The sequence below is a fragment of the Aureobasidium namibiae genome, assembly GCF_000721765.1.
Source record: "Aureobasidium namibiae CBS 147.97 unplaced genomic scaffold scaffold_9, whole genome shotgun sequence".
Classification (NCBI taxonomy): domain Eukaryota; kingdom Fungi; phylum Ascomycota; class Dothideomycetes; order Dothideales; family Saccotheciaceae; genus Aureobasidium; species Aureobasidium namibiae.
The window spans coordinates 468,842-494,879 of record NW_013581200.1 but is presented as its reverse complement, the minus strand read 5'-3'; the positions used below and the strand labels follow the sequence as shown (position 1 = coordinate 494,879).

General features: G+C 51.8%; 14 protein-coding genes across 14 annotated transcripts; 9 read left to right on the top strand and 5 right to left on the bottom strand.

The window, feature by feature from the left end:
• Positions 1-396: 396 nt before the first annotated feature.
• Positions 397-2,299, top strand: M436DRAFT_64087 (cryptochrome; the record flags this gene model as incomplete). The annotated part of the gene is made up of 2 exons (XM_013571692.1): positions 397-920; positions 976-2,299. The coding sequence occupies 2 exons, from the start codon at positions 397-399 to the stop codon at positions 2,297-2,299; spliced, it is 1,848 nt and encodes a 615-aa protein (XP_013427146.1).
• An 800-nt stretch (positions 2,300-3,099) lies between these two features.
• M436DRAFT_82190 (putative Stabilin-2) lies at positions 3,100-4,584 on the top strand (the record flags this gene model as incomplete). Its single annotated transcript, XM_013571805.1, has 2 exons — positions 3,100-4,167; positions 4,219-4,584. 2 exons carry the CDS (start codon positions 3,100-3,102, stop codon positions 4,582-4,584), a joined length of 1,434 nt encoding a protein of 477 aa, XP_013427259.1.
• A 585-nt stretch (positions 4,585-5,169) lies between these two features.
• On the top strand, positions 5,170-5,580 carry M436DRAFT_73080 (uncharacterized protein; the record flags this gene model as incomplete). The annotated part of the gene is made up of 1 exon (XM_013571804.1): positions 5,170-5,580. One exon carries the CDS (start codon positions 5,170-5,172, stop codon positions 5,578-5,580), a length of 411 nt encoding a protein of 136 aa, XP_013427258.1.
• A 56-nt stretch (positions 5,581-5,636) lies between these two features.
• M436DRAFT_47384 (pectin lyase-like protein) lies at positions 5,637-7,248 on the bottom strand (the record flags this gene model as incomplete). The annotated part of the gene is made up of 6 exons (XM_013571582.1): positions 5,637-6,107; positions 6,160-6,311; positions 6,380-6,427; positions 6,481-6,704; positions 6,757-6,905; positions 6,961-7,248. The coding sequence occupies 6 exons, from the start codon at positions 7,246-7,248 to the stop codon at positions 5,637-5,639; spliced, it is 1,332 nt and encodes a 443-aa protein (XP_013427036.1).
• A 447-nt stretch (positions 7,249-7,695) lies between these two features.
• M436DRAFT_47306 (uncharacterized protein) lies at positions 7,696-8,352 on the top strand (the record flags this gene model as incomplete). The annotated part of the gene is made up of 3 exons (XM_013571568.1): positions 7,696-7,823; positions 7,882-8,107; positions 8,167-8,352. The coding sequence occupies 3 exons, from the start codon at positions 7,696-7,698 to the stop codon at positions 8,350-8,352; spliced, it is 540 nt and encodes a 179-aa protein (XP_013427022.1).
• Positions 8,353-8,905: 553 nt separating this feature from the next.
• M436DRAFT_47316 (uncharacterized protein) lies at positions 8,906-11,232 on the bottom strand (the record flags this gene model as incomplete). Its single annotated transcript, XM_013571570.1, has 4 exons — positions 8,906-9,359; positions 9,415-10,280; positions 10,333-10,734; positions 10,819-11,232. 4 exons carry the CDS (start codon positions 11,230-11,232, stop codon positions 8,906-8,908), a joined length of 2,136 nt encoding a protein of 711 aa, XP_013427024.1.
• Positions 11,233-11,928: 696 nt separating this feature from the next.
• M436DRAFT_47629 (WD40 repeat-like protein) lies at positions 11,929-13,214 on the top strand (the record flags this gene model as incomplete). Its single annotated transcript, XM_013571621.1, has 3 exons — positions 11,929-12,167; positions 12,227-12,552; positions 12,607-13,214. The coding sequence occupies 3 exons, from the start codon at positions 11,929-11,931 to the stop codon at positions 13,212-13,214; spliced, it is 1,173 nt and encodes a 390-aa protein (XP_013427075.1).
• Positions 13,215-13,240: 26 nt separating this feature from the next.
• M436DRAFT_64081 (ATP-dependent RNA helicase dbp7) lies at positions 13,241-15,670 on the bottom strand (the record flags this gene model as incomplete). The annotated part of the gene is made up of 1 exon (XM_013571691.1): positions 13,241-15,670. One exon carries the CDS (start codon positions 15,668-15,670, stop codon positions 13,241-13,243), a length of 2,430 nt encoding a protein of 809 aa, XP_013427145.1.
• Positions 15,671-16,327: 657 nt separating this feature from the next.
• M436DRAFT_47211 (NAD(P)-binding protein) lies at positions 16,328-17,416 on the top strand (the record flags this gene model as incomplete). The annotated part of the gene is made up of 2 exons (XM_013571546.1): positions 16,328-16,684; positions 16,733-17,416. The coding sequence occupies 2 exons, from the start codon at positions 16,328-16,330 to the stop codon at positions 17,414-17,416; spliced, it is 1,041 nt and encodes a 346-aa protein (XP_013427000.1).
• A 340-nt stretch (positions 17,417-17,756) lies between these two features.
• On the top strand, positions 17,757-18,895 carry M436DRAFT_64079 (pantoate-beta-alanine ligase; the record flags this gene model as incomplete). Its single annotated transcript, XM_013571690.1, has 2 exons — positions 17,757-17,787; positions 17,844-18,895. 2 exons carry the CDS (start codon positions 17,757-17,759, stop codon positions 18,893-18,895), a joined length of 1,083 nt encoding a protein of 360 aa, XP_013427144.1.
• A 1,064-nt stretch (positions 18,896-19,959) lies between these two features.
• Positions 19,960-20,900, top strand: M436DRAFT_14031 (uncharacterized protein; the record flags this gene model as incomplete). The annotated part of the gene is made up of 2 exons (XM_013571464.1): positions 19,960-20,131; positions 20,185-20,900. Coding segments are annotated over 2 exons (888 nt in total), but the record flags the coding sequence as incomplete, so codon positions are not given.
• Positions 20,901-21,471: 571 nt separating this feature from the next.
• M436DRAFT_73072 (putative ATP binding protein) lies at positions 21,472-22,712 on the bottom strand (the record flags this gene model as incomplete). The annotated part of the gene is made up of 2 exons (XM_013571803.1): positions 21,472-22,272; positions 22,323-22,712. 2 exons carry the CDS (start codon positions 22,710-22,712, stop codon positions 21,472-21,474), a joined length of 1,191 nt encoding a protein of 396 aa, XP_013427257.1.
• A 178-nt stretch (positions 22,713-22,890) lies between these two features.
• M436DRAFT_82179 (WD40 repeat-like protein) lies at positions 22,891-24,015 on the top strand (the record flags this gene model as incomplete). Its single annotated transcript, XM_013571802.1, has 1 exon — positions 22,891-24,015. One exon carries the CDS (start codon positions 22,891-22,893, stop codon positions 24,013-24,015), a length of 1,125 nt encoding a protein of 374 aa, XP_013427256.1.
• A 124-nt stretch (positions 24,016-24,139) lies between these two features.
• Positions 24,140-24,768, bottom strand: M436DRAFT_47066 (uncharacterized protein; the record flags this gene model as incomplete). The annotated part of the gene is made up of 2 exons (XM_013571513.1): positions 24,140-24,493; positions 24,547-24,768. The coding sequence occupies 2 exons, from the start codon at positions 24,766-24,768 to the stop codon at positions 24,140-24,142; spliced, it is 576 nt and encodes a 191-aa protein (XP_013426967.1).
• Between the last annotated feature and the right edge of the window lie 1,270 nt (positions 24,769-26,038).

Sequence of the window (26,038 nt, the reverse complement as noted above, 5' to 3'; positions counted from 1 at the left end):
ACCATTCCCCTTTCAGACACAGTTCACCCTGTTTTCCGGTACTATCGCATCGCCAGTCGTTGCTTGGATCTTGATGCTCTGCTGTTTTGCGTCCATGTTGGCCCACGATCGCTCTTCGCTTTCCTCGCCAGTACCAACTCGTCTGCTTCTTGAGACTGATGACATAGGCTCGCCTCACAAACTTTCATCTTACTCTACCGCTAACCGTTCGCCGTGTTCTGACGATGACATCGTCTCCTCTCTAGAGCATACTCTCAGCGCTAGCCTCTCAATACTCTTAATATCATCGATTTGTGTCCGACAACCCTTCGCTCTCTGTGCCATAGGACTTAATACATCCCATCTTGTCTTTCCCACCGCTCTCCCATCTTACACAGCACGCGTGGACAGAACATCATGTCTCCTAAAGCACGAGTGCTCATCTACGTGCTACGCCGCGACCTGCGACTTGCCGACAACCCTGTTTTCCACGAGGTGTCACGACTGTCCCAGCAATCACAGCACCCCTTCACTCACTTCCTTCCCGTCTTCACATTCCCAGCCAACCAGGTCGAGGTTTCTGGCTTCGTATCCGATTCCGCCAAAAAGTCGCCATACCCGGAAGCCAGAGCCCCAGTCAGTGGCTTCTGGCGATGTGGTAAGCTCCGGGCAAAATTCCTGGCCGAAAGTGTGTGGGATCTGAAAAAGGACTTGGAGAGGATTGGAAGCGATCTTCAGCTACGCGTCGGTACCGTTCACGATGCGGTCCAGAGCATACTACAAGGCTACAAGGAGAACAACCAAGTCGACATTGCAGGTGTCTGGATGACCAACGAGGAGGGTGTCGAAGAGAAGAGAGAAGAGAAGGACGTCAGGAAGTTGTGCAAAGAGTTTGATGCTGAGTTCAAGCTCTGGCAGGACGAAAAATACTTTGTCGACGAGTACGTTCATTTCTACAAAATTGTTGCTCCACACAAGACTGACAGAACACTCTAGCCGCGATATCCCGCTCGACGACCCGCATAAGCTGAGCGACGTGTTCACTGCGTACAGGAAGACCGTCGAGCCTCTGCGATCTGCTCCGCGCAAGATCATCCCGGCCCCTTCTACCCTGCCGCCTCTCCCCGAACACATTCCTGCACAATCCGAGCCCTTCGAGATCCCAGACTCCTTGAAAGGCATCATGTCAGCCTTGACAAAACCGCTTGGAGACGATATGGGCATTCCGAATATGCCAAGCTGGCCGAAAGGAGCAGAATCGGCCCACCCATACGTGGGAGGCTCTAAATCAGGTCACGAACGCATTGATCATCTCATTGAAAGCGGTAGCATGTCCGCGTACAAGGATACTCGTAATGGACTACTAGGCCAGGATTTCAGCACAAAACTATCGGCATGGTTGGCTCTCGGATGTTGCACAGCTCGCGAAATACACTGGAAGCTGATCGACTTCGAAGACGGAAAGACACCAGTTGGAAAGAACGCTCCAGGATATGGCAAGGGCGAAAACAAGGGCACAGCCGCTGTACGCTTTGAACTTTTATGGCGAGATTATATGCGCCTGTGTACACGCAAGTTCGGACCTCGCCTTTTCCGTGTGGAAGGCTTTAGAAACGACCAGAACGCCTCATGGAAATACATCTCTAGCCCCTTCAGCGATTCGACCGACAAGAAGAACAAAGGCGGCAGCAATGATGACGCAACTGCAGCAGCTGTGATGCGATTCGTCACAGGCCGAACAGGCACCGGACTCATCGATGCTAGTCAGCGCGAACTTTTCTTGACCGGATACACCTCGAACCGTGCAAGACAGAACGTCGCCAGCTACTTATCTAAGCACCTTGGAGTGGATTGGCGTATCGGTGCTGAGTGGTACGAGTGCAATCTGATCGATTACGATCTCTCCAGCAACTGGGGCAACTGGCAGTACGTGGCTGGAGTAGGCAACGATCCTCGCGGCGAATCGCGCGTTTTCAATCCCATCAAGCAAGCTCTGGACTACGACTCGCAAGGCGACTACATCCGCACCTGGGTCGAAGAGCTCAAGGACGTAAAAGTGGGATCTCAAAGCGAAGGTACACAAGACTCGCAGAACTTGATGGGTGTCTTCCAGGCATGGAAGTTGCCAGAGGAGGAGAAGAAGAGATTGGACATACAGTCTGTAGAGTGGGTGCAGAAGCCTTTGGTAAAGATTGACTTCTCACTCAACAGAAGAGGTGGTGGCAGCAAACGCGGTCGCGGTAATGGACGTGGTGAGCGTGGAGGAGGCCGTGGAGGAAAGTCTGACCGAAGAAGCACGCCTGAGAAGGCACATGCATAAGCGTTTGTATTTGCTATAAGCGAACACTCGACTATATCCTTAATTCCATTAACAGTTTGATCTTCCAGAACCTCTTATGGTCATTCAAAATGTAGTGTCGCTTCCGTGGCTCTGGCATAATATATCATGGCGCGGTGTTCGTCGTCGTATGACATAGCATTCTGTGGAAAGTAAGTGGCGCCACTGAGCCATTATGCCGATGCTCTGCAGAACCGCACAATCTTTTGCTGTTCCTCGCTCACAGACGAGTCGACAAGAGAGAGCTCCTTAGATGGCTACATAAAATCGATTCGGGCACCGGTGGCCGCGAGTGATCCTGCCAACTCTACTGTGCGGGAGAAAGTCTTGGGAACCAAGCACATGAGCGGTGTTTGATAGCCCTCGGAATGGAAGAGACAAATTCGGTCTTGCGATAATTATCTAAGAGTGTAGTTATGCCTACTTGTAGTAAAAGCTCAGAGCTATGATATGTAGGTAGGTATGACTGCGGGGTTGATCGCCACAGATGGCAACTCTGAGGGAGGATGGACATCTCAAGCAAAGTCACTAGGCAGCCGAATAAAGAGGATTTCTCAGCATCATCATTCAAATACGGTTGATCGTATGGCAGCAGCGTATTCGGGACCGTCACCCCGTGGGATCCGGAGCATCTGATGATGGATGCAAGCCGCGCGGAGACGGGAACGTCAAATCTCGTCATCGCTTGGCTCCTATTACGCTGACATTCCGCCTTCTCTGCAAGTAGCTAAATAGGCAGCCAGACCTCTGCTGTTTGAAAGCTCTCCATCCCACCAGCAAACATGAGGTTCTCACACATCCTTCCTCTGGCTGCTTTGAGCGCTGCATTTGTTGTTCCCAACGAGCAAGTCTTCAGCGAACTCTCCATCGATGACACAACCCACGCTCGTGCAAACCAGGGAGCCTGGTCGGAGCAGGTTCTCTCTGAGCTGAAGAACGACTTTGCTGAAGCCGAGAAGGGCATCAAGGAGGCGTCAAACAATGCCAAGCATGCTCTCGATGAGGCCTTCAGCTCTGCTTCGGACATTGGAAACGCAATGACGACCAAGTTCCAAGAGACTGCTTTTGATGCCAAGTCATGGTTCGAGTCTGCTGCCAACAGTGCATACGATGCTCTGGACAGCCATGAGCACCCCCACCCTCCTCACCACGGGGACGACCCTCACCACGGTGGTCCCCACCACGGCCACAAGCCTAACGAGACCGTCTGGCAATTGCTTAGCTCTTCCAAGTACACTGAGAAGTTCTCTAAGCTCATCAGCGAATACCCCGACCTGGTCGAGAAGCTTAACTCCACCAAATCTGGAAACTTGACTGTGTTCGCTCCAAAGGATACTGCATTCCCTGACCACCATCCCCACCACAAGCCATCAAAGGAAATGATCAAGAAGTTCATCGAGTATCACATCAGTGACGACTTCTATCCTGCTGGCAGAGTTCTAATCACCCACACCATCCCTACTCTCATGGAGGGTGAGAACTTGCCTGGAAAGGCTGCTCAGAGACTCAGCGTCCACCTCGGTCTCAGAGGCCTGACCATCAACTTCTACTCTCGCATCGTTGCCGTCAACATTTTCGGTACCAACGGAGTCATCCACGGAGTCGACAGCCTCCTCATTCCTCCTCCCAGAGCCTTCAAGATCATTGACCTCCTGCCTTCCGAGTTCTCCACCTTCGAGTTGGCTCTTGGCAAGACTGGTCTCCTTGACGCTTACAACAGCACCGATCACCCCAGCGGTACTTTGTTCGCTCCTTCCAACTTCGCCTTCCAGAAGCTCGGCCCCAAGATCAACGGATTCCTGTTCAGCGAGTACGGCCGCAAGTATCTCAAGGCCTTGATCCTCTACCACGTAAGTAAACCAGATCTGTGAAGCTTACCTGACGATGCTGACTGAATGTAGACTGTTCCCGACAATGTTCTGTACAGTGATGCATTCATCAAGGCCGAGGGACATGATGGCATCCCTAAGGGTCACTGGCATGTTGACCTTCCTACCGCCCTGGAGGATCACTCGTTGTCGGTCGACGTAGGAAGATATGGCGGTTTGATTGATATCAAGGTTAACGCCTTCTCTCGCGTCAGCGTGCAGGATGGCATCGCCTCAGATGGAGTGATTCAGGTCGTCAGCGACGTCTTGATTCCTCCAAAGAAGCTTGGTAGCGCTAAGCTCAGAAGCACCAACTGGTTCGGATCTGAGAAGGAGCTTAGCCTCGAGGAGTTCAAGGCCCGCTTCGAGCCTTACGTCGAGAGAATGGTTGACCTCTAAAGTAGAGGCGAGAATATTATCCGTGTAATATGACCATACGATCCTTTATGATTAGTTAGTTAGTCGGTTGTCAGTATCCACCAGGGCACTCGATATCCAGAATAAAGCCAAGCTTTCCTTTCTGATCCTTGTCCATAATGTCATTAATAGTGTCTTGCCGACGCTTGAATGTCTCCCCGAAGTCAGTAGAGCATAGTCTGCCATGCAGGTTCAACATGACTTGTTTTGCGCACACTTTCCAGAGTAATACCGGGCACATGACGGTGAATCTCGTACATAGATGTTGTCTTGACAGGCTCGATAGACGAGCAATCAGGTATGAGAGTGAAGAAGGTTGGGGCTGGCCAGGTGTTGCGGCGGAGCGAGCGGCTCCGCAAATGGCGACGCGTGATTGGCCAGTTGCACCGGAAGTCAAGACAGCACAGCGCTTCAAGTTTTGTCCAGCAGCAGCTGCAACACCAACAGCGTCCAGACTCGTCGTCTTCAGTCTAGTCTGGCAAGCAGAGCCGCTCAGCATCTCTGTCGCCAAGCCAATCGTTTCACACTCGCGGTGTAGATACCACAAGGCCTACCGGTGAACCCACAATGGTCGCCCACCTTCACCCGCGTTCGCGGTCCACCATGTCGCTCTTCAGCGGCTGCCTCGCCATCTGCTTTGCTGTTGTTGCAGCTCCTCACGTCCTCCCATGTCCCGTCGACAAGACGCAGCTGGCCGATAGTGCTGCTTCACCAGATGGCGAGCCCCGACGCCGCAGACGCCGCAAGCAGTCCGCTGCGCCTCTCGACTCCGACCGACCAGACGACGACGATACCACCAACATCAACGACATGGGCCGTCCCAAGCGCGAATGCCCTGTACCCAAGCCCAGCGGTCTCATAGGCCAAGTCATGGGCTTCAAGCCTCACGAGCAACGCCAAAATCCCACAATCATCATCCAGACATTGCGAAACCGACACAACGCACAAGACGCAGACTCGAGCGACAAGTCTTTGTAAAAATTCCGTATGGGATAGCCTCAGCATATACACTATGCTGGACGCTCCGCCAATGTCTACGAGCAACCACTTCCCGACAGGCCATGCACTCCTCCAGCCGAGACATAGCTACAACTGCCAGTCCCTGTGCTCGTCGACCTCTCCGCCGTCGTCAGCGTGACATTGTCGAAACTGATGTTGAAGCACGGGTGTACCTTCGAGCAACTGACGCTCGCTGTGCGGTTCTTCGACTCTTTGCCCGACAGCCAACCCGTGAAATTGGCGAAAGCAATGTTACTCACATCCATCAAGCTCGTCCCTGCGTAGCTGCCATTGTCGCCAGAGTTCTGACTGATGGTCGGCCCTGCATCTGCGCCCTCGACTTGGAAGTTTGAGAAGACAACGTTGCGGACAGATCCCCACCCTCCTCCTCGTGGTTGTCCGGCGTTTTCATAGAAGCCATTCGCCGATGGATCTTGTGGAACCAAGGCTCCAACCCACGTCTTGATCAGCACCGAGCCATGCATGTCTTCGTTCCATCGAATGATCTAGCTTAAATTTAGTCGCTTCCTTGTTCCGCTCCACGAACTCGCGACTTACCTTCACATCGTCCACGACCACGTTCTCGACCGTGTTGTCCTCGAGGTATTGTCCCACACTGCCAATGGCCATACCATTTCCACCTCTGCAGGTAGCGTTCTGGACAAAAATGTTGGAAGACCTGGGTTTGATCGCGATGCAGTCATCACCCCCTGAAGGTTATATTACAGTTAGCCACGCCGACTGCTGCATGAGCTGGCCAAATCTCTTGGGCACTCACCTTGATAGACAAAATTCGTCAGACGAATGTTCTTCGAGTCCATTGTATCTTCAGCAAAGTCAGCACGATCTCTTGTACTTACAAAACCTTTTCACTCTCACCAAATCCATCTGTGTTTTGCACCCAGTTCTGACTTGCATTGGCTTTTGTTGCAGTCGCGTTACAGTATAACTCGTCCACCCATACATCTGTACCATTCATTATGTTGAACGACCAGAGTGGCGGGTCGATGACGAAGAATTTCTTCAGCGTCACGTCCGAGACGTTCCAGAGGACGAACGGCATTGGTCGCCCAGGCAAGGTGTGTCCTGCTTCTGCCGTGTACCTGTTTCGAAATGAGCAAAACAACTTGAGCACTTCAGCACAGTGAAAGTCACCAGATATCACCATTTCCGTGTATTCCTCCTGTTCCATACCCATTGATGCGTATATGGTCGCCGGTCAGGATGAACGAAGCAGCGTGGTTCTGGAACGCAATTGGATAGGTAGAACTATTCTGTCTCCAATAGTCGATATCAGGAGAAAACTAGTATCTTATCAGCACTTCATCCTTTCCATCACCCATGCAGTATATCGCTTACAGTCCAGATGCCTCCCCAATTGATATTCACGTCTTCAACGATAGGATTGAGCTTTGAAGCGATGTAGTAATTCTGCCCTTGAGGAAATATAATGTCGCCTCCATAACCACATTTATCAAATGCTTTGAGGATGTTGGGGACATCGTTGGTGGTACCTCCATTGGCGAGGACGGTGCATTGAGGTCGGTTGCCGAGTTTTGAGTAATGGACGCCTCCTCCTCCACCAAGTGCAGCAGATGTCAACAAAGGGATGAGTGCAAGAGCTCTCCAGAACCTGATGGCGATCATCTTAGTAGGAACAAGAGACGAGGTAAGTTGTGTCAGCTATTCTCAGGAACTGCTTTGTACTTATTATATACTTCGAATCTGCTGCGACTCCTCACAGAGGACGGCTCACACGAGGAGATGTAATTTTTGCTCCAATCATTTCGAATGCCATTCTGCAGCATTCTCGTAGATCCCTTGCGGAGAAGTGCTTGCGAAGAGACAAGATCTTCATACATACGAACAAGCCTCGAGGGTGCAAGCCTCTTGCTCGGCGTGAAACACACCGAGCTGCTGACAAGGGAGCATCAGCGGCTCAAAAGGGAAGGAATTGATTGCGGGGGAATGTCCTATGACGTCGGTGTTTTTCCTGCTGCAAGGTACCACGACTTTGAGCATCTCCATGATTTACATCTTGTTCAGCACCCAGTTCTACATACCAATATACTCAAATTGATCCACCCACGCAATATGGTAGCTGCACCGCTAACGAGATCGCGATTCGTGGCGACCCTACCACGAAGCTACATCCAATCCTTCACCCGTTCATACACAGCCACAGCACCCAAGAAGGCAGCAAAGAATCGTCTCTACAACTCGTAAACATTGATCCCAGACTCCATCTACTACAACGCGGAGTATCTAACTGAAGAACAGCGTACGATACGAAGATGAATTCGAAACCCTAAACTTGCTTTCGGCGAGCAGCCGTATTCCTCTCATTACCCTCTGGTCCGCATCATGGTGCCCATCCTGCAAAGTCATCTCACCACTACTCAAAGAGCTCATCAACGAAGGCGTTGGGGAGGCTCAAGGTGGTGTTTCTTATGCCGAGATTGAGCTCGATTCGCCAACTCTGGGCGGGCTGGCCCTTAGATATCAGGTCAGTTTGATCTGTCATTTACTAGCAAGGGTAGATCGATTGTACTGACAATGATACAGGTCAATTCATTACCTACGTTGCTGGCCTTCGATAGACAGGAGGCACAACTGGAGACCAAAGTTCACAAGGTGGATGACATGAAGAACAGGCAGTTTTTGATCAATTGGATCGAGACCGAGGCCAAGCGTCATGGTGAAGGAGGTGCTGGAGGAAGCAGCTTGTTTGGCTTGTTTGGACGTCGCTAAATGCCAGGACCAAGCAACGTGAAATTCGCATCAGACTTGACCAATGGTACACGACCTAAAGAGCTTGATTAACATTGATGGAGTTACAATGACTTGCTGAGATGATGCAAGGGTCTGACAGTCCTTGCTTATGAAGATCAAACGGTATTGTTTGTCCCAAGTTCGAGGAGCCATGGCTGCAACCAATTTAGACAACATACTTTTGGAGAAAGACATCAAGGGTATATATATGGTCTATTAATCGAGCAAGGAGTTTGCAATCAGCGAAAAGCAGCCGACGAGCGAGAAGACGAATATCACTAATGCACCACAGAGAAAACGCCGCATGAACGAACCAAGTCATCCCTACTTTTTCTTTCGTCAGACATGATTCAGATGCTTTTTGCACCATTCTTCCAGCAAAACAACCATCAGCAAGACATTACGCAATCTTCGGCAACAATCGTGCAGAACGGTTATGAAAAGACACAATTAGAGGCAGATGTGGGTATCAACACGCAATCCAAACCAACATGGAGAGCGCCTAGACTTCTCCCACACGAGACGTCGAGAACTAGGCCTGATAATACAGTGCAGATTGATTGGTGACGGGGTTTGGTGCCACATAGACGTTTTGGTAAGGATGCGATGGCATGGTGAAATCAGCGTTAGCAAACATGGGGTTGACCATACCAGCTGGTGGTCGTCGAGAAGGCGCTGGGGCCGGTGCAGGTGCAGGCGCAGCGACGGGTGTGATGGCGGTCGAATACTGTCCGTATGGTTGTTGCATTGGCACAGGACTCGTAAGCAGCGATGTGGAGTGAACAGAAGCAATAGGTTGGGCAGGCGGCTGTGGTTCGTCTTGCCAGCCCCATTTCTCCTTGAGTTCCTTGAAGACGAATGCAATACGCCACCCTGTCTCCTTGTTGATTTTCTGGAAGATTTGGAGCACTTCTTCCTGCTCACGTCTGTCGGTCAAGCACTCAGCGGCATGGGCCAAGGAACGGATAGCTACACTAGCGACTCCCCTACGAGTTTGATTAGCACAAAGGCTGGTTTAATACTAGTGGGAAATTTGCTTACCTGTCCTTGACATGAGCAGTAATGCCACAAATCATTTGCGAATGGCGATGCTGCATGTCGTGCATCTCGGGATTATCAAGGCCAAAGTAAGGGTGTATCTGTGAAAGAAGGACCATGACAGTGTGGTAGAATAGACGAGCGACAATGGTTGTACGCTTAATTAACCACACCTCGGGGAAACAAGATTTGGAAGACGTGTGTTGAGGGTAGAGATAGGCCATGGGATGCATGGTGCGAGGTATGTTGTCGTTCCAAGCATCTGTCCACGACTTGAGCTTTTGCCATTCACCGTAGCGGTTCTGTCGGCGCATTTCCTCGTCGCGCTGGTCCGGTTCCTGATGTCTGGGAATGGTGGCCCTAAAGTTCGCGACCTTCGCAACGATGTATAACATACGATGAGTCCAGATTTCTTCTCGGCCGTTGTGGATCTCGCGGTTGAAGTCCATGTCAATACCCCAGTCATCAGGGTCCCAAGCAACTTGCCAATTGAAATGCAGGCAACTCAGAACTTCAAGTCCAACGTTGAGCCAGAAACAGGCGGCACCAATACCTTGAGAGCGCGCATTCCACCCGCATTCTTTGATAAGAGCGCGAGCGCCTGCGATATGATTCATCCTCTGCAAGGCGCGCTCACTCATGATCTCATAAACGTTCAAGATGACGGCGGTGGTAGCACACACAATGGTATCGCGGTTAGGGTTCTGGAGGTTCTTGAGCAGATATCTTGTTGCAGTGTCGTAATAGTGCAGAGCCTTCTCTTCACTGTAAGCAGAGTTGACAAGCACTAGATGCCGGGCACCACAGGCCAGGAATGCATTCAGGAGCATAGGCTCGCCTAACGAATGGAACGGTAGCAAGCGTGAGAACTGGGAACGATTAGGCGTTGCTTAGAAGTCGAGATCCGCAAGAGGTACTTACATGTTTCATGGGGTCCATGCTATCCATCCAAAGACCCACCTCTTCGACAAAGACCTGCATGAATAGCGTCTCTTCTTGTGTAGTGAGAAATTCGCGCCTTCCCTCAGCAACGTCGTCTTGGTCTTGTTGTTGACTGTATGCTGATATCGAGTTTCTCTGCTGATTTGAAAAAGGGGAATCCTGGGTGGCGTGGGCGGATGTGTTGTATGCGTCGTACTTGTGATCTTCGGTCGAGGGATATGACTCGGGAAGTATGCCTTGGATCGGAGGTAATGGTTGATACGACATGTTTGGAGCAGACGGAGGATTTCCTTGAGCCTGTGCCTGAGCGTGAGCTTGCGCCTGAGCATGAGCTTGCGCTTGAGCTTGGGCATGTGCTTGAGCCTGTGCATGTGCGTGAGCCTGCGCCTGGGCTTGAGCCTGTGCGTGAGCATGTTGTGCTTGAGCATGTGCCTGAGCCTGAGCCTGGGCATGTGCGTGGGCCACGGCAGCTGGATTGTATTCAAACATGGGCATTCCAGTCATGTCGGTAGGTTGCAACTGCGGCTGGACGATCGAGGGCCGTGAAGGACGCGCATCCTTTGCACCGTACTTTTCCAGACCTCCGACATACTCGGAAGCAATGTCGCGGGACTCGTCCATGAAGTCCACCTTCCATTCTAGGGTGGGCGCTTTCTGCGGCGGACCTTGGCAGTTGGTGTCGATGAAGTTGAGGCGCAGACCGCGTTTGCACTGGCGGTTCGACTTGCGACAATTCTGGCAGATGGGAGCCCCCTCGTCGCACTTGAGATGGCGCTCGCGACACGTCAAGCATCCGGTGCGGACGCGCTTTGGTTTGGACACGACGGCCGCTGCTGCATCCGGCACAGGCACATCGCCATTGCCTGTTGGCGCAGTCATGAAAGTAGAGTGGTCTTATCGCCTACCAGCTGGAGCTGGGATTGGAGCCGGAGCTGGACTCGGTCGGCTGGTCGTGAGCGTCGCTGAGTCGAGTCGTCGAGCCGAGCGGGAAGCAGTTGGCGACCTTGTCCTGGGCGAAGGCAGACGCGTAGTTTTCCTACTCGATCAAGTCGCGTCAACTGGCCGGTACTGTTCGCACCACGGCGCCCGCTATGAAGTCGATTGGGTCAAACGAGATGGAAGCAGACCATAAAGGTGATGATGAACTCAAAAGCGCGACGCAAAGGCGGAAGTCGCTGCCGACGAAGCACGTCTGCGCATGCCTTGTTCACGCGCTTGGACCACCCGGCTGCATTGCTCCTTCCCAATCTTCTCTGCCGCTATGGAGCACCTTCCTTTTCGTGACTCGCTCCCCTCTTGTATGCATATATCCAAGTATTTCAATTGTGATACTGCCTACTCGACTTGTCTGCTCATGCAGTCTGCCTAGTCATTGCTTGGACGTAGGAACCCTCTCCTCCAAAACGCCAGCTTGCTGGCTCTTCTCGGCCGCTTGTGCAGAACGGACCTTTAGCTGGCCCAGTTGGCAATCCGAGCCTGCTCGCGAGCGCCTTCCCGCTGTCACCTGTCACTTTGTACCAACCACCCCTCATGATCTGTACCTGAAACCCTTCTGAAGCCCACCTCGGTCTGCACATGGCTCTCCTACAGGCTGCTGCTCTGCCTCCTGCACAGCCATCCTATGTGCTCAGAGGTCACAATGCACAAATTCACAGTGTTTGCTTTGTACGCCATAACACCCGCCTATTGACTGGTGACGCCGAAGGCTGGCTCGTCCTGTGGAATCTTGCTTCCAAGCGACCTGTCGCTGTATGGAGGGGTCATTCTGCTGCTATTCTAGCCGTGTCGACTTGGACAGATGACAGGCTGATTACGTGAGTCACAGGCACATGTCGTTATCTTTCGTTGCTACTGTGCTAATGAGGACTACAAGACATGGGAGGGACAGTAAGTTGCGTGTCTGGCAGCTGAAAGCTTCGGATGAGTCCACCTTTTCTATTGTTCTACCCATAGAAGATCCTGTCACACCTCGCCATGAGCCATGGCTGCTGCATACCATCTCGGTGAACACTCTCAACTTCTGTTCATTTTCTGCCTGCGAGGCCTCTCCATCAGAGGCTGCCCAACTGTCCATCGAAGTCGTTGATACCACCCTACTTGTTGCTGTCCCAGGAGACACGGAAGGTGACATTGACGTCTATTCCTTGCCCTCGAAAGCAAAGCTCACTACGGTCTGCCCTCCAAGGACCACTAAGCTAGGTAAGTTCTTGCCACTTTGTTCTTTCTCTTGATTGTGACTGACGTTGCATGCAGGCATGGCTATGTGCGTCAAGATATTAATCCAGGACGGACAACTCATATCGATAGCAGGCTATGAAGGTGGCCATTGTTGCTTGTGGCGATTCGACCATGTCCAACAACAATGGGTTTTGCTCTCTACTACCAAGAGTCACACTCAGCCGATACTCTCGCTAGATGTCGCGAAATCTCTTCGAAAATACTACACATCTGCTGCAGACGCTACCATCGCTAGCCACTCTCTCACGGACCTGACAGCATCTCGGCCCATCAAGACAACTGAAACCAAGCACTCTGGCCAGCAGTCCCTTCATGTTAGGTCCGATGACAAGATCTTCGCCACAGCTGGATGGGATGGGTGTGTGCGTGTCTATTCAGCAAAGACGATGCGTGAACTCGCTGTGCTGAAGTGGCACAAGCAAGGCTGCTATGCCCTCGCATTTGCAGATCTGTCCTCGCAACAGACCGAAACTTTCGAAAGCGAAAACAAACATTCCGGGGACGAACAAGCTTCTACAACACTTCAAACAGTTGGACAGAGGCGAGAGACCAGAGCTCAAACAACGCACTGGATAGCTGCTGGTTCAAAAGATGGAAAGGTTTCGCTATGGGATATCTATTGATGAAGAGGAAGGAAAGAAACTAGCACTTAGCCCAAGTTGAACTCCGAAGCACCGCCACCCATCATGGCCTTTGTCTTTGCCCGCATGATTCTGGCTGCTTCCTGAGCATCAGTCACCTGGGGACCATCGTCACCATCAGGTGCAGATCTCTTTTCGCCAGAGCTCTTTGCACCCTTGACATTAGCTTTGTGACGAGAGTCTTTGGACTTCTTGGCGTCTTCTTTGCCTGGACGTAGACCTGGGACCTTGATGCTACCAGGCTTGTCTCTAAGCGCGAACGCCTTCGCCAAGTGACCGAGGTGAAGGGTCTTGATGTTGAAAATCCCTCTCTCTGCTGCCACATGGGTAGCGTAAGCTCTGATGTGACTCTGATATGCGCGACGAGCCTGCTCGAGATGTTTCGGAGTCTCGAGAGCCCATCTCTCGACATCAAGTTGCCAGTCTGTTGCCTTCTCTTCCCACTCGCGGCCGGAAGACACTGTGCCCGAAGTTGGCGTCAGACCCTTCTTCAACAGCTCAACAGCGTCGTGCCGAGTGAGACCATGTCCTGCGTCTCTTCGGCCTTCTTTCAGAATGTCGACATAACCTTCCTCGTTGCCGGGTTGGAGGAAGATCAAGGCTCTCCCGTCACGTCCTGCACGAGCGGTACGTCCAATACGATGGAGGTGGTCATCTTTGCTGAATGCCGGATCGTATTCGATGACAAAGTCGACGTTGGGAAGATCCAGACCACGAGAGGCAACATCAGTACAAATCATGACCGAAGCATCCTTGTTGTTGGTGAAGGCCTTGAGTGTAGAAGTACGAATGTTTTGAGGAAGCGAACCGTGCATACGGAAAATGGAGACATCGTTGTCCTTGCCCGAGATGATGGGTGAGATGGCCTCGGTGCATGCGTCGTCAATCGAACCTCCTTGTCTGATCTTTCCAGGAGCTAGCTTCTTTTCGTAGTTTGACAGTTCCTTCTCTTTCTCCTTTCTCGCAGTAGTCGTGATAGGATTCATCTTGTCCAGTTCGGATAACTCGGGGTTCTTTTTCCTTTCCTCCTTGGCTTCAGATCCAGTAATCTTCTTCTCTCCGCCACGCGTCAGAACTTCGAAGTGGAAATCAACAGAGTCGGCGCATGACATGAACACGATAGTCTTCATGACCGATCCCTTCCTAGTAAATGATCGCCGGAGAATGGCGGCAAGTGTTACCAGTCTTAGCTTGGCGGGTACGACAGCATATGATTGCTTCAACTGGGCGGGCGCCGAGAAGGCATGGCCACTCTTTTCTGCATCTTCGGCACTCCTAGGCTTCTCGGCAGAGATTGATACGGCCTCCTTCAGAGTGATGTTGCCCAATCTTTCGACGTCCATCTTGATGGTAGCAGAACACAAGACAGTCGTTCTCTTCTCAGGCAATCCCGGGATTGGTGTTTGCTGCACCTTGCGCATACGCAGATTCATCAGGGAGACGATTTTCTGAATGTCGTTTTCGAAACCAAGCTCCATCAAGCGATCACCTTCATCCAGCACTAGCCATCTTACATTACTGACATCCAGTCTCTCAGTGTGTTCCAGGTGATCGACCAGACGACCAGGTGTTGCTACCAGGATGTTCAGGCCTTTTCTCAGTCTCGCCTTCTCGGATTGTTTCTTCTCTCCACCAATAACGGTACCAGCGACGATCCAGTGGGCGGCTCCCAGTAATGACTCAAGAACAGTAGAGATCTGCTTGCTGAGTTCTCGCGTAGGGGCCAGGATGATGGCAAACAGTCCAGAGTCTCGATTGAGACCACCAGTACCACCGTTTTCTTTCCTCGCAGTCTCGGACATGGTGACCAAGCGTTGTACAATGGGAAGAAGGTAGGCCAATGTTTTACCGGAACCAGTCTCTGCTTGGATGAAAGCGTCCGAGTCGTCCTTTACCAGTTGTGCAACAGCCTTTGCTTGAATAGCTGTAGGAGCCTTGATTCCCATCTTCTCGAGCAGGTGGCGAGCGACGTTCGGTGACAGGCCCAAGGAGGTGAAAGTGTCGAGTTCGGAGCTTAGGGGGGCGTTGGAAGGCTGTATAGGTTCGGCATCGTCTGCCTCTTCGTCTTCTTCAACAGGAGCGGTTGTGGCAGTAGGGTTGTATGTGAACAGAGAGGAGATGACCTCCTTGGGGCGTTGTCTGGGAGGGTTGTTGCTGTCCCTTGGGCCGGTGCGGCCGGTGGTATGTGTAGGCTTGTATTCGCCAGTGTCGGTCTTTTGGCGCTTGAAGGGACGAGGTTCCGAGTTGGAGCCTGATCGCACATCATTTCTTGCATCATTTTCCTTCTTGTAGTCTGGATTGCTCTTGTTCTGGCCGTATTGCAAGGCCTTTTTTGCGGTCAAACGATCCTTCCAGCGACCGCCCTTGTATGCGGTAGTCTTGGGAGCCCACGGTTGGTCACCAACCGCGAAGTTGAGAAGCATTCCATCGTCGGCCATGGTGAGTATAATATGTGTCGACACAAGAAGCCGATGCAGACTTGGGAAATTTTCCAGACTGACCAACGGCAAGGCTCAAGAAACTCTTCGCAGATCTGGGGTAGTAGTCAAGCTTGGACCAAGCGGTGTTCCGCAGTCTCCCCCGAGCTGCCTCGGTGCCTCAGTACCTCAGTCATCTCCAATCTCTCTATCACGACAGACATAGGGGCCGACAAATCTTCGCAATCCGCATCGAGCTACCGCTGTTGTTACCTATGCTCGAATTCTGTAGGACCATGATTGATATCAACCGACTTCGTATCTCTGGGTGAGTAGCCAGCACACGGCTTCACACTTCCGTTGGCTGCTGGACATTGCTCCGCAGCCACGCGCAGCTCTCTGATCAGAACGTGCCCTTTCAGCTAAGTCTTGCAAGCCTGCACGCCAGTCTTTGCCGTAATTGACTATCTGGCGTCGCTCATCACCGAGCAGCTGTGATTCACATGTCCCATGGCTTGCTGATCTTCGTACGTGGCAGCGCTGAGACAAGAGAAACCGTTGAACCATGACGTCTGCTGGAGTCCAACATGCTTCGGCGCTTCCTGTCCCGCTGGACCTGCATATCAAAAAAATCCAACTCCCTGATCTCTTTCACAATAGTACACTCAATCCTTCAATATGGCCCAGCGAATGCGAGCTGTACAGTACACCTCTGTCCAGGGTGGCCTCGAGAAGAACCTCACCTATACCGAACAAGCCTTGGCCCCGCAACACGATGAGCAGATGCAGCGCGGCGATCACATCATGGTCGAAGTGATTTCTGCTTCCATCAACCCACTGGATTGGAAGATGCCCGAGACTCCTGTCATTGGAAAGGCCCTGACCTATTCTTTCACGTCTTCCGCCACGATACCCGGTATGGACTACTGTGGAAGAATAAAGTCAACCGGCTCTACCATCGACAGCTTGAGCATTGGCGAACTTGTATATGGACGACTCACCAGGCCCACATCCTCGGGCACACTCGCTCAATACGTAAGTTTCCAAGACCAACGGCAATGGCCCAAAACTCATGTCTATCAGGTCAATATCGACCCCGGCACCTGTATACCCCTTCCAGAGGGAGTCAACCCAGATGACGCTGCCACGATCGGTCTAGCTGGTGAAACAGCTTATCGTAGTATCGTTCCAAATGTGCAGGCTGGTGACAGAGTTTTCATCAATGGGGGCAGTTCAGGCACAGGTACTTTTGGAATCCAGATCGCAAAGCTTCTCGGCTGTCACGTCACCGTATCCTGCTCAACATCCGCCATCGAACTCTGCAAGGAGCTGGGTGCAGACGAAGTCTTCGACTACACAAAAACAGACTTGATTGCCGAACTGATCGAGAGTGGAAAGACCGAACCGTTTGACCTGCTAGTAGACGACGTCGGTACACCTGCGGATCTCTACAACGAATCACATCTGTATCTCAATCCCCAAGGCAAATTCATCTCGATCGGCAGCAAGAACGACATCTCCTCACTCGCGGCACGTACGCTCCCGACCTTCTTGGGCGGTGGCAGACGCAAGTCGGTGCAAGTTCACGCTTTGCTCGGAACAAATCGCGATGATCTGGTGCAGCTTGGAAGATGGATGGCTCAAGGCAAGATCAAGGCCGTCATCGACTCGACCTATCCTTTGCAGGATGCCGCAGAAGCGTATGCAAAGTTGAGAGGTGGTCATACCCATGGAAAGATTGTAATTCGGGTGGGTGCGAAGCACTGAGTCAGACTGCAGAATCTCCCAGGCATTCGATAATTAGATTACATACAGTTTTCAATTAATATCCTGACGATCCCGTGATGCGGTGCAAAAACATGAGGCTGTTGTATAATCAAAGGTTAGGCGTATTTTGAAGCACAAACGTGTGTATCGCCCATACTCAAAAGCACCGCGTACTGTACATACTCGACGACAGACAGTTGCAATTTCCACATGCCAAAATGCTCACCATGGATTGAAAAAAACACGGTCGATCTCGCAGCGCGGGGACAAGCAATTCTCCAAGACCAAGCAAGACTGCCATTATATATTCTGCGCACTCAAGCAGCAACGTCGCGACAGGATGGCCTTCCCGGGGTTCCGCTCCTTCCAAGGTATACACTGCTGTTCCTGGCGCTCTTTTGAGAAGGCATTGTCTTACATGTCATAGCCGTGTCAACATGTGTCCCACATATACCGAATGTCGCCAGACGTACGATACACACGTTTCGCGAAGTGCAGTCCCTCCGCACGTTTAGGAAAGAGCTTCGGTCAGGCCAACGGACAGTAGGCTTTGTGCCCACCATGGGCGCGCTGCACGAGGGCCACATCTCGTTGATGCGTCAAGCGGCCGCTGAAAACACCGATGTCTTTGTGAGCATCTACGTCAATCCCACACAATTCGGCGTCCACGAGGATCTCGACAGTTACCCAAAGACATGGCAAGAAGATATGGACAAGCTACAAGCTCTCAACAAGGAACTGCAAGGTGACACTAGCTCTGGACGCATCACTGCTGTCTTTGCACCCATCACCAAGGTCATGTATCCCACACTGCCGCCATCGTCCGAGATCACAGGCTCAGGATCATTCGTCACAATCACGCCCTTGGGAAGCCTGCTTGAAGGTGCATCGCGCCCAGTCTTCTTCCGTGGTGTTGCTACCGTCTGTATGAAGCTGTTCAACATCGTCATGCCCGAAAGGGTCTACTTTGGCCAGAAAGACATCCAACAGACGGTCGTCATCAAGCGCATGGTAAAGGACTTTCACCTCGACACCGAAGTCAAGATTGGGCCTACAGAGCGCGAGGCCGATGGCTTGGCTATGAGCTCCAGAAACGTATACCTAGGCGCAAGGAGAAGGGAGGTGGGTGTGGTCTTGTCGCGTGCTCTCAGAGCTGCCGAGAAGAAGTACCTGCAAGGAAAACGTCTTCGTGCCGACATCTTGTGGCCAGCTAACGAGGTCTCATCAAGTAAGATGATGGAACAAGACGACTTGCCTCCGTCAAAGCGTGCCAGAGTCGAAGTGGACTACATATCACTGGCCGACCCAGACACTATGGAGGAGATTGAGGTTGTGGATACCTCGAAGGGTGCTATTCTCAGTGGAGCTATCAAGTTGCTGCCTCTCGAAGAGCCTCAAGAAGGAGAGGACTGTGGTCTGGGCGGAGGCGCTGTTCCTGTCAGACTGATCGATAACATCATCTTGAAGCCGATAAACTAGACCAAAATACAGAGCAATAGTCCAAGGACGACTTCAATGTCCAAGAACAAAAGGCCCCTGCCCAGAGGATAAAGATGTGTCTAGGCTGTTCCTAACGTGTTGGCTCCCTCATGACCAAAGATAGATTGACAGACCCGATCCGCAAACAGCCTTGTACTCTTCTCGGAGTGCTTGACATGCTGAGACGATCAGATCAACAAAACAACGGCATGTCGGTGATAGATGTGGCCGGCGATTGTTGATGGTTCGTCGATCCCTGCCGACTTCTCAAAGTCCGTAGCGGGGAAGCCTTTTTCAACACCTCATGACGATGATGCTGCATACCTGCATGCTCAATCCTTGGTTACGCTGCCGTCTGACTGCGAAAACAACGAGGCTTTCATCGTGTTGTTTGCGCGGCTCACTGCCTAATGTTACACCACTGATCCTGTAAGTCGCAAGCCGCGAGGCGGAAATGGACGCCTGTCTCGAGCGCTCGAAAAGCTGAACATCGCATTCTGGCTTGAGCTCGAGAAGAGACTGGATAGAAAGAATAACAGCAAGTCAAGACTTCTTTGAGAAGCACTGTCAGGTACGAGGCCCACAGAAGCAGTAGTGATCCTGGTCAACATCGTCCACAGTGCATGACTCTTACGTACGTCGGCTCTCCAATTCGAGCACCTCGACCACGGGGCAACGTCAATGATGCCACTGCCCGTGCTACCCTCCCTTAGCAAAAGCCCAACTCTGTTGGTATACTTCCTCTCTGGGCAAGTCTAGTAAGTCGGACAACCGGCATGAACGTCCTACCGATGGGAGCCTTCCATGCGATGCGTAAGTGTGGTGGAGCAAGCATGTAGTGGATGTTCTGACCTTGATTTGCCCTCTCGCTCGCGTGGCTGTATGTTTTTCTTCTTCATCTCTCCCCAGCCACTGCTTTTTCTTCTCCTGCATTCTTGACAGCTCTAGTTATCGATGGTAAGTCATGTCCGAAACGTTTCTGCATTCGCCTGTGCAGGAATGACAATCTTGAATGCGATGAGCGGGTCTAATGGATAAGTCAGGCTTCTACTCATGAGAGTGCGCCATATCGGCCAGAAGTTCAGGCTCTGGGTGGCACACCAACGAAGATTGTCGACATACCAGTATGCGCTGTCTTCATGGTTCTATACATTATCGCCGGTGCCTTGCACATGGGAACTTTCACAAAGAACAAGAAGGTTGGAAAGAAGTTTATCTTCGGTGGAATGATGTTTGGTAAGTTCTATCAGCACCAATACCCGACAGCATAGCTGACTCCAAGGTCCTAGGTCTTTGCAAGATCCGCATCGTAACACTAAGTCTTCGGATGGCATGGGCATGCTACCCTCGCAACATCAAGCTGGGCATCGCCGCCCAGGTCTTTGTTAACATTGGTGTTGTCCTGCTGTACTTTGTCAACCTCTTCTTCACACAACGCATTGTCAGAGCCCAACATCCCAACTTTGGCTGGAGCAAGTTCTTCTCGCCACTGATCCCCATGGTGTGCGCCATCACTGTCTTGACAATCATTGCTCTGATCGTTGGCGTAATTCAATCATTCTACACCCTCGACACCAACATCCATCGCATCGACCGGATCATCGAACTATACGGATCAACAGCGTTCTCTGTTATTGCTTTCATCCCTATCCTCATCGTCACTTTATCAACACTCTTGCGACTGATCCCAGGCGTTCGCGGTCAGAAAGCACTCGACAAGTTCGGTTCCGGCAAGATGAGCACAAAGATTATCATTGTACTGGCCAGCTCAGCCCTTCTAACCCTTGCCGCGTCGCTAAAGGCCGGCACTGGTTACCTGCCGTCCATTCCTCTTGTGAACGATAACAATCCACCAACACCCGAACCGACTCCCTGGTACTTCAACCGCGGCATCTTCTACGGCTTTGGCTTTGGAGTGGAGGTCATCATCTTGTTCTTCTTCATGGCTGTAAGAGTAGACAAGCGCTTCATCATCCCCGACGGCGCCAAGGGACCTTACAGTTACGCCGGAGGCTTCGTCTTTGCAGGCGAGAGCGGCAACGAGAAGTCAAGATTGGGCCAACGCGATTCTACTCGCAATCTTACAGGCAGCTCACAATCGTTGCAATCATGGGGTGGGTCGACTCGTCGTGGCAGGAGCAAGGCTCCATCTGTCATCAGTTGGGGTGGTATCAGCCAGGCAGATACAGAGATGGGTGTTGGCGAAGACGGTGTTGAGCCTGTACCGTACGTGACGGTTGAGGACGGCGAGATCGCCAGGCCCCCGAGCATTGGAGGTGCTGGGCAAGAGATGGGCTGGGATTCGAAGAGTGGCAAGTGGAAGCTGAGACCCGTTTCCACAATGTCTGCCGTCTCGACGGCGATGCCAGTCGCGGCCAGAGAAGACGTCTAAACGACGGGTATGTTATCGTAGAGGAAGTTGATCAGAACATTCAACCAAGAGGATGTTTTGCAACAGTTTGAAGCAAGTTGTGTTTTGGAGAGGCCGAGCGAGGAGTTTTTGCTTGTCATTATGTCGTTTTATGATTCATGTAAATAAGCACCATGTTCTTGATGATTTTACATTCTCGATCTTCTCAATCCTTTCTGATGGTTTTGATGCCGTTGTCGTCTTGGGCTGACTGCTTCTTGAGGAAAGCAGCCTGCATGGCCTCTAAGTCTTCGTCTTCGTCTTCGTCGTGGTCGAGATCTTTGCTGGAATTGGAAGCATCCTTCTCTGATGGCGGATTCTGAGGAGGTACGCGGCGCACTTCAGGTTGGCCTGCTTGACGGGCGTATCCTGCTTTCTGGTCCTCAACCTGCTGAGCCTCCATTTGGTCGAACTCGTCGCGTCTGTCGATCCAGCGTTCCTGGACGTCCCTGACATCAATCTTGCCGCCCCATCCTTCTTGCATGGCGACCTGCCAGACCGAGTCGTTGGTGCCCTTGTCTGTACCAAAAACGTAACCACTGGCGCGATCTACGGCATGTAGCAGATTTGTCATGGAGACCTTGTCCTCGACAGCGAGCGTCTCGAAGGCGACAAGACCGAAATCACCGATGAGTTGAATCAGAGCTTCGTTGAGGGCGGTGAACTTGGACTCTGGCAATCTAGGAATGTCCTTATTTCCAGCACGATCTTCAAGATTCTGTACAGAGGTGTTGTTTTGTTCAGCCTCGAGATGGGGCAATAGGTAATCCAGATCTTGAACTTCGGTATAGTAATCTAGATTGAAGGGCAGAGGCTCAGAGTTCTTTGCAAGGTTGTCGATCTTGGTCAAGACATTGACAAGGGGGAACGGCAGATGGAGCATGCTGCGCAGACAGAGTAGTAAGGAGGAGATATACAGGGTAGGGCGGGATAGAGTGAGCGAGTCGAGGAGGTGGACAACGATCAGCTGTTGGCGGTTAGTTTGACGCAGACATGCAGAAGGGAACGAAGACGGACTCTGTAACCGATTTTCTCGAGACGGTGGAACAAGTTGGGCATTGTATTGTGATGTGTAAATAACTCGACCTGGCCAGGGCAGTCGAAGAGAATGTACGGGTCGCTGAGCTCTTTCAAGCCTTCCTCGAGCCATTCAAAGTTCTCTTGCAACTCCTCGAGGGCATACATGACGCCACCATTAGGACCCAACTCTTCCTGGTCCATGACTTCTTCGAGCGAGACCAGATCCCGTATGTCGAGGGCGCATGGATATGAAGTTTTGTCGTTGGCAGGGTCGAGGTTGACGACAGCACATTTGCGATCGATGGCGGTGAGGAACTGGTACATGCCATCGCAGTAGGTCGACTTACCCGCGCCCGGCGGACCAATGACTAGTTGTGCGAAAGGCATGTTGGTGAAAGATGAGAGGAGTCAGTAGCATGCATGGCGCGAGCGAGAAAGTGATGATAATTGTTTGCAATGACGGAGTACAATCTTGCCCCGCAAAAGCTTCGAGGCCGAGAAGCTCCTGCCCGCTGCTTGTTGCCTTTGCTCATTGCCGTCGCATCCACACTATCATCACGCAACAATGAGTGGTAACTATATCCCCTTCTACGCCGGTTCTCTTGTTCTCTTACTAACCCCTCTCGCAGCCCAAATAGAACTCGCGAATGCGCCGTCCGACGCCATCTCGGCCGTCCGCTTTGCTCCCGATTCGCCAAACCGTCTACTTGTCGCCTCGTGGGATCGCAATGTCTACCTCTACGACACCAACAATCGAGACCACGGTAGTCTGCTGAAAAAAGTAGAGCACCGCGCTCCTGTCTTGGATGTTTGCTTCGGCCACGACGACAACACCGCCTTCAGTGCCGGCCTCGACTGGGACGTCAATCGCATCAACCTCGAAACCGGCGACAAGACCGTCATATCATCACACCAAGCCGGTGTCAAGTCTATCGTCTACTCACAATCTCACCACCTGCTCATCTCGGCCTCGTGGGATAGCACTCTCCATGTTCACATACTCAAAGACGCCAATCTTGCCCACCCTCCCTCGACCATCCCTCTTCCTTCCAAACCATTCTCCATCTCCTTGACTCCCACAAAACTCGTCGTCGCCATGGCCTCACGCCACATCTTCATCTACGACTTGGCCGCCCTAAAGATGCTCACCTCGCAATCTGCCCCCTCTCAAGAATCTGGAAACCAGAGCATTCTCGAGGTCCAGCCCTGGCAACAGCGTGAAAGCAGTCTGAAGTTCATGACCCGTGCCGTCTGCTGCATGCCCAACGATCAGGGCTACGCACTGTCTTCAATCGAGGGCCGCGTTGGTGTCGAGTGGTTCGATCCTTCGACCGAGTCTCAGAGCCGCAAGTACGCCTTCAAGTGCCACAGACAAGCAGACGACGGCGTCGATGTCGTCTATCCCGTCAACGCTTTGGCCTTCCACCCTGTGCACCAAGGAACCTTCGTCAGTGGAGGTGGTGACGGTTTTGTTGTGCTGTGGGATGGCGTTACCAAGCGCAGGATCAGACAGTACCAGGCATACCCTTCCAGTGTCTCTAGTGTTTCATGGAGCTCTGACGGCAAATATCTGGCCATCGCAATCAGCCCTGGCTTCGAGGACGGAAAAGAGGTCATCGATGAGGGCCAAGTCAAGTTGTACATCAGAGAACTTGCAGATGGTGAAGCAAAGGGCAAGAGCGCCAAATAGAACTGAGGAGAGGCTTTGGAACAATTTAGAAATTTTTGATACATTAGCGTAGGCGTTTTCGTCCTTGTATTCCCCTGGACGCCTTGGTATGGAAATTCATGTCCTTCTATTTCTCTCTGTCCTCTCAATCCTCGTCCATGTCATCATCATCGTCATCATCGTGGCTCTCAATGCCCATCGAGGCCCCTGCTCTTGTGTTGGCGGACGCGCCCTCAGCTACAAGCAATTTGTCGAGTGAATAGTCCGAGGCCTTTCCTTGGGCCGATGCCCGTAGTATAGCAGATTTTGCTCTTCTGATAGCCTCCTCTTCTGCTTTGCGAATGGTTCCAGACACTCTAACGACCTGGATGACACAGGCTTGGTCCACGGGCTTCGGAAGGCGTGTGGCGAAACTCAGGGCGGCCCAGACGAGACGGTAATGCGCGCGTGAAACTCGAACAATGGCCGTGGATGTGGCAGGAGAAAAATATTTGACTAACTCTGGTCAGCTCCTTTCGCGTCGTAGATTTCGAGGTAGATGAACTCACCAACAAGACTACTGGCAATCATGCCACTGCCATAGTCTCCAAAGAACTCTGTCACGCCATCTCTGATCATACGTGCCAGTAATTGTGCGTTGAGTTTATCCGATGAGGGTCGGCGGAACGAAACGACATCGGGGACTTGGCCATCTTTTGTCGTGGGCTTTGTAGGAGTGTCCGAGTCGGGATATAGGATGTTGACCAGCAGGTAGCGGTGCTTCAATCGGACCATGATGACGGGTCTTGTCGCGTGTGATGAGCGCTGGGGTTTGCGATGTTTGATAATGCGATCCGCATTTTATGTGCAATCAAGTCATGGTTAAGAAGAGAAATGGTTGCTTCAAATACTGACAAAGGTTTTGGTTCAAGTCAACTTCGACGCTTGGCGTGTGGTGCATCCCAATGCCTTTCTTGGACCAGTTTAGATTCTGTGTTCCAATTTGTGATATGACTACAAGATCCAGACTTGGGTAGACTCCCACTGCATCTTCCACCCCTCTACAGAGGCCTAGACGCTATGGAAAGGCACAAGAACTACCCAGATGGTAGACAGATCCATAGAGAGACGAGTACTGTAACGTGCTCTGACAATGGGGGTATCTATGCTATGTCGCTTCTTGAAAAAGTCTGCTTATGCGCGCTTGGTTCTCTTCTTGCGCTTCTTGTTCTTCTTTGACTTTTTGCTCTTCTTTACGGCGGGCGCAATCACATTGCCGTCGTTGTCCAACTGTTCCTCGTCTTCGTTGTCGGATTCGTCTTCATCCTCGTCCGAGTCAGAGCCTTCGGCATTCTCCTTTGCTTGTCTCTGCTCTTCCTTTCTAGCCTTCTTGTCCTCGGCTTGCTGCTTCAGCTTCTCTTCCCTTCTGATGGCGGCTCCATACTTTTGCTTGACTTCCTTCTCGAACGCCTCCTTTTCGAGCTTGAACAACATCATGGTCGCTCTTGCATCCTCGACAGAACTGTGCTCTCCGCCTTGAATCTCCATGCCGAGGAATTCCTTGGCCAATTTACGCAACGCAGGTGCTCTTCCCATGGACATTTTGCGGAATGTCGAGTGTCTGGATGTATCGCGAACATCTCTCTTTGGGTGTGAGAGTAGTAACACGTCCAAATCATTCTTGAGTGCGTGTCCAATCAAAATCTTGCCCTCCAACAATGCGGCAACTTCTCTCTGTACTTCGGAAAAGGTACGAGCGACATCTGGTTTCAGGTGATGGGGTCGAATACCACTGACAAAGGTGCGGTAATCTGTGACTTCGACGCCGGGTACAGGTTGGACAAAACTATCGTAAATTTGTTCTCCGTGGAAGTTGACGATCGAGACGCGCGCGAGGACGTTGTCGTCGAGTGGACCAGTGCCAACCATCTCGCAATCGATGGCTAGAAACTTTCCGGGTTTGTGAGTCGGGTGAAGGCCTTGGTTGACGAGGGAGTCGGTCGAGGTGCGATTCGAAACGACGTCGTCGGCTGGAGTCGTGGTTCCGACATTTGATGCAGTCCTT